Genomic DNA, 5,324 nt, shown 5'->3' on the forward strand with positions numbered 1-5,324 from the left:
CTGCATGCACTCCACACCTCAGTATTTGACTTCAGCACTGCGCCTCCTCTGAGTGTTGGTATGCGTTTTTCTTTCCTCCTAGTTGTAGGACTTCTACTCAGCCAGCGTTCCTGTGGTTCTGGGTGATGTCGGTTCCGTCTTTTAGTTTCACTTTTGAAGTGGTTGTTCGAGGCAGCAAACTCCCGCGTTAACCTATGCCTCCATCTTGGTTCTCCCAGTTCCTGCTTTTTTTGTCTTCCACATTTGTGCACATGCTAACCCCCTTCCTGGGATGTCCTTCCTGTTTTTTGTTTTGTTCTTTTCTTTAAAAAAAAATGTTTCTATTGATTTTTTTAGAGAGAGAGGAAGGGAGAGGGATAGAGAGATAGAAACATCAATGAGAGAGAAACATCAATCGGCTGCCTCCTGCACGCACACATACCCCCTCCCCCCATAGGGCTTAGAGCCCACAACCCGACCGGAAATCAAACTGGTGACCTCTTGGTTTGGGGGTTGACACTCAACTGCTGAGCTGCACCAGCTGGGCTATCTTGTTTCCTTCTTATCCTCACCCAAGGATGTGTTTACTGGTTTTAAAGAGAGAGAAACATCAGTGTAAGAGAGAAACATTGATCAGTTGCCTCCCATACACGCTCCCAACTGGGGATGGAACCTGTAACCTAGGTATGTGCTCTGACTGGGAATCGAACCTACAACCCTTTCGGCATATGGGATAACACTCCAACCAGCCGAGTCACCCAGCCAGGCACCTTTCTCATTTTTGCCAACTCAGTTCTTGTTCTTCAAACTGAGTTCAGATATCTCTGGAATTCCTTTCTCCAGTCTGGTCTAGATGATCTGTTCTTGTATTCTTGTATTCTTTACAACAGTTCTCACACAGTGTATTTCACTGGCCTATTTCCTTCATAAAAGCATGAACATTATTTTACTTATACTTACATCCCTGTACCAAACATAATGTCTGAATACATAACTGAATCAGTGTTTTCCAGATTATTTGATTGGAGTTCTTGAAGTTTCATTAGCCCTGTCTACAAGTTAATTTGTTGGGTGGGGCTGGGTACAGAGGGTCATTGAAAGGAGCACTGAGCAGGCGTGGCTTCAAGTCCTCTCTCCCCACTTCAAGCAAAGGGTCTCTTTTATAAATCAAGGTTTAAGTAAAAAGATTCTGCTTGAAGAAAGAGATCTGCTTTAATAGTTTTAAACTATTGGTCTAGGCCAGTGGCTTTGAAACGTTTGGTAACCAAACCCTCAGTAAGAAGTATATTTTACATTGTTTACTGAAATTTATAAAGTTTCATGAAGCAGTCCTTGCCCTTATTATGTACAATGCCCATTGGTATTTTTTCTATTATGTTTTTTTAAATAGGTTCATGATCATATTTTAAATTAATTATGTTAATTAATCTAACTAATCCTAAATTGATCTCAATTGACCTCAATTTTAAGACCAGTGGTCTTCGTACATTGGGTATTGGGTTCAAATTCTTGACAGTTTCCTACCTGTGTGGGCTCAGGTCTCTATTTTCCTACTCATAAAGTAGAGACATTGCCTGTCATTCAAGGTTGTTATGGGGATTAAGTGTGACAATGCTTGTAAAGAATTGGCACAGTGTCTACTATACTGTAAAGAAAAAAAACAGACATTCTGTGTGCTTTGGGGAACAGACCTACAATTGTCTGTTCAAGTTTGAACTCAAAAAAATTAAATATGTTCTATAATTTCTTTTGAATTTTCTCACCATCACATCATTTAAGATGAAAAAATATATAAAAACAATTTTACATGTTGGAAATTGTTTTAGTAAATAAAAAAATCAGAATGTAGCTATCAATCCAATTTCACTTAAAATACCATAAATATTTAGAAATGACAGCAGGCTAGTTTAAAATTGGGTGAGGAAATCATTTGAGAACTAAAGAATTCAGTAACTTAATGCCATTATTGGAAGAAAGCAAGTACTTAGCCTTACGTAACACTAGGGACACTTAAAAAATTTTTTTCAAAAGTCACATTTAAGAAAACCAACAATAACAAAATACTAAAACAAAATAACCTTTTTTCCACTTTACATTATAGGTGTGTCGAAGTTGTGAAAGCTTCTCAATATGTAGAGCTGGCAAATGACCTGGAAATAAACAAAGCAATTACATATTTGAGACAAAAGGACTTTAACCAAGTAAGTTTAAAAAAATAGATGAAATTTCATGTTAATGGAGCAAAACAATAGTATTGGGAAACTCCTCTCTAGAATAATGTTACCTCTGAATATGTTGAAGTTGAGTGACTTCTGTCTGACCATAATTTTCTAAATTAGTATGATACTTTGTTTGAATTTTGACCAGTTTATCCTGTTTCTTTTTTTTTTTTAATCCTAACCCTAGGACATGTTTTTATTGACTTTAGAGAGGAAAAGAGAGACAGAGAAACATCGATATGAGAGAGAAACATCAATCAGTTGCCTCCCGTATGCACCCCGACTAGGATTGAACCTGCAACCTAGGTATGTGTCCTGACCAGGAATTGAACCTGCTACCTTTTGGTGCATGGGACAACATTCCAACCAACTGAGCCACCTGGCCAGGGCAATCCTGTTTCTTAAAATGTAAATGCTTTTCAGGTAAAACATGATTGTTTGCTAAATTACTAAACTATGTTCTAGTCCAGAGATCAACTTTCTCCTAGAGGTTTTCAAGCTGCTGCCTGAAGCTGTAAGGTTTTTCAGAATTAGGTATTATGTGTATGAGAAAGAAGGCCAGGACCTGGAATAGCACCCTGGTGCTCCCATCCACTGTTTTCACTTGCTTTCTGTTTTGTTTTTGTTTTTCTTATTGATGTTGCATTGCGCCTAAAAGGGTTCTACTGATCACACAGTTTCAGAATCCTCCAGGATCTCTCACTGTACCACTCCTTTCTTGCTGCCTTGGGTGAAGGTGGAACAGGTGAGACATAGTTGACAAACCAGAATAGACAGCTTTATAAGAGGGGGAAGGGGACAAAAGAGAATAAACAGAATGAAACTTGATATTCTAGTTTATCAAACCAATGGTAAGTGTCATATGTGCCAGCAACCAGAAAACTCAGCTCCTCTGAGTTTAGACCCAGAGAGCAAGGGCCAGAGAACATCCTATCCCAAGCCTGTGTTTTCAGGCTTTCTTCCAACTGAAGGACCTTCCTTTTGTCTAGGAGACCATAGGAATCACTAACTCCTTCTAGTCACTTCTAGAGCGGTGAGGAGAATGCCATCGACTTTGGTGTTCATGTTATGAATACACGATTAATACAATGTAGTACCATGGACTGATTCCATTTTGTGTATGAATTTAGTGTACTTAACATTGCTTTAGCACCCTGGCTGGTGTGGGTCAGTGATTAGAGTGTTGGTCCGAGCACCGAAGGATGGAGGGTTTGATTTCCAGTCAAGGGTAGGTGCCTGGGTTGCAGGTTCCATCCCCAGCCCAGTTGGAGTGTGTGGGAAGCAACCAATTGATGTGTCTCTCTCTCCCTTTCCCTCCCTTCCACTCTCTTCCACCCTTCCCTCCTCCCCACACCCTAAAAAAAAAAAAAAAAAAAAAATCAAACGAAAAAATATCCTCGGGTGAAGATTTAAAAAGTTGCTTTAGCATTTGCAAAGCACTAAAAAGACTTTTCAAAGGGTCTTTATATCTATTCTTTTATTTGATCATTACACTGTTGGTCATTAAAAGGGCCACTGATAGCTCTTTAATGCTGCTGTCATGCTGTTTGAATGGAAGTGAAGAGAGACAGCTTGTTCTTTGTTATCCTGCCGAGGTCATCTCTGGACCAAAAGAAATAGTTTTTGTTTGTGTGATAAGTACTGTAATAGGTCACAAAATAGAAAAAAAATGTCAATTTTCTCAATATTTCATTTTTAAATGATCTTTTCAGAAAGATTTAACAATGTGTTACCATAGTTCAAGGCTTTAATGACAATCTCTTTACCTGTATTTTAAGTCAGAATGTAATCTCTGCTTTCTTTTCAACCAGGGAGTTTTCTTTCCCTCTCACGTGACTTCAGAAATTAATGGGTGTGTATTAATTCCTGTTCACATGACTTATGTTTTAAATTAGCACATACATTTGTGACACAATCTGAAAGTAAAGATAAAAACATCTCAATTCTTATTCAAAGTGAAATGCAACTTATAAACTTACATAAATAGTGGCTTTTCCATGAATAGTCTGGAGACTGAGTGAGGGGTCAATAAGGTGACTTCCACTGGTGTGCAGTACAAGCAGCAGTCACTTCCGATATAGGTTTTAGGAGCTTCTTGGCAGTTTAATAGAGGACTTGTTCAAGAACATAAGTGAAAGAGAATCACAAAAGCAAGGGCATGTTTAGGGGTTTTTTTCCCAGATTTTACTTTGTGGAATTATAAACTGCTGGCCTAGAAACTCCCAACAGTTTTCTTAAAAGTAATAAAAAACAACAACCCTGAAAATAATTATTATTTACTTATATTATAACCAAGGCTTATGGAATCTAGTATTTTTAAGTCTTCTGCCCTTAAAAACATTGAGTCAACTATGTTTCATGGTACTTCGTTTGAGTTCAGGCATTTGAACAGCGTATAGGTCAGACTTTGTCAGGTATTTTCAATACCAGCGGCTGATGGCCATTGTCAAAGCTCAAGTAGGACTTTTGCTGGGACACAGTGCTCTCTGGGAGCAGGAGGCATAACAAGGCATTTGGAAGGGAGGAGGAAAGAAGGAAGAAAGGAAGAAAGAAGGAGAGAGGGAAGGAGGGAGGGAGGGAAGGAAAGAGGAAGGAGGAAGAAAGACCCATCATCTTTTTCTAATTCTTTTTTTACACCCTGATATATCTCGGTAATTTCCAGTTTGATAACTCATTCACCTTTCATGCAAGGTGTCTGGCCATTCCAAATGTCCTGTTCGGTTACGATTATCTCAGACCTCTAGGTGGTTAAAAGTGTACTTTGATGGAGAAACTAAGATGGCAGCAGGGATAAACACCGGGAAGTTGATGCCGCTCACAACAATTGATTAATACCTCAGAAAAACAATACGGACATCATCCAGAACCACAGGAAGCCCGGCTGACTGTAAATTCTACAACTAGAAGGAAAGAAAAGCACACTGAGAGCAAGAGAAGCTGCAGAAGAGAAGCGCAGAGGTAGGGGGCTCGCGCGCGCGGAAAGGGGCTGGCACCTGAGGACGCGGCTGTCTTTTTGAATCCGGAAGGAGTCACAAGCTCCCGACGGCTCTGAATTCTGGTTCCGGGAAGTCTCTGGGGACCCAGGACTCATGCGGGGAGAAACTGGACTGTCTGGCAGCGGGCGAT

General features: G+C 39.7%; 1 protein-coding gene across 4 annotated transcripts in view; it reads left to right on the forward strand.

The window, feature by feature from the left end:
* IFT88 (intraflagellar transport 88) overlaps window positions 1–5,324 on the forward strand; it is a 167,276-nt gene that overhangs the window by 70,188 nt on the left and 91,764 nt on the right. For all 4 annotated transcript variants that reach the window (XM_006752647.2, XM_015563113.1, XM_006752649.2 and 1 more), the window contains one exon: window positions 2,081–2,180. In XM_006752647.2, the coding sequence (XP_006752710.1) occupies window positions 2,081–2,180 (100 nt within the window). The remainder of the gene's footprint in view (window positions 1–2,080; window positions 2,181–5,324) is intronic.

This window comes from Myotis davidii, unplaced genomic scaffold (assembly GCF_000327345.1).
Source record: "Myotis davidii unplaced genomic scaffold, ASM32734v1 scaffold1070, whole genome shotgun sequence".
In the NCBI taxonomy this organism is placed as follows: domain Eukaryota; kingdom Metazoa; phylum Chordata; class Mammalia; order Chiroptera; family Vespertilionidae; genus Myotis; species Myotis davidii.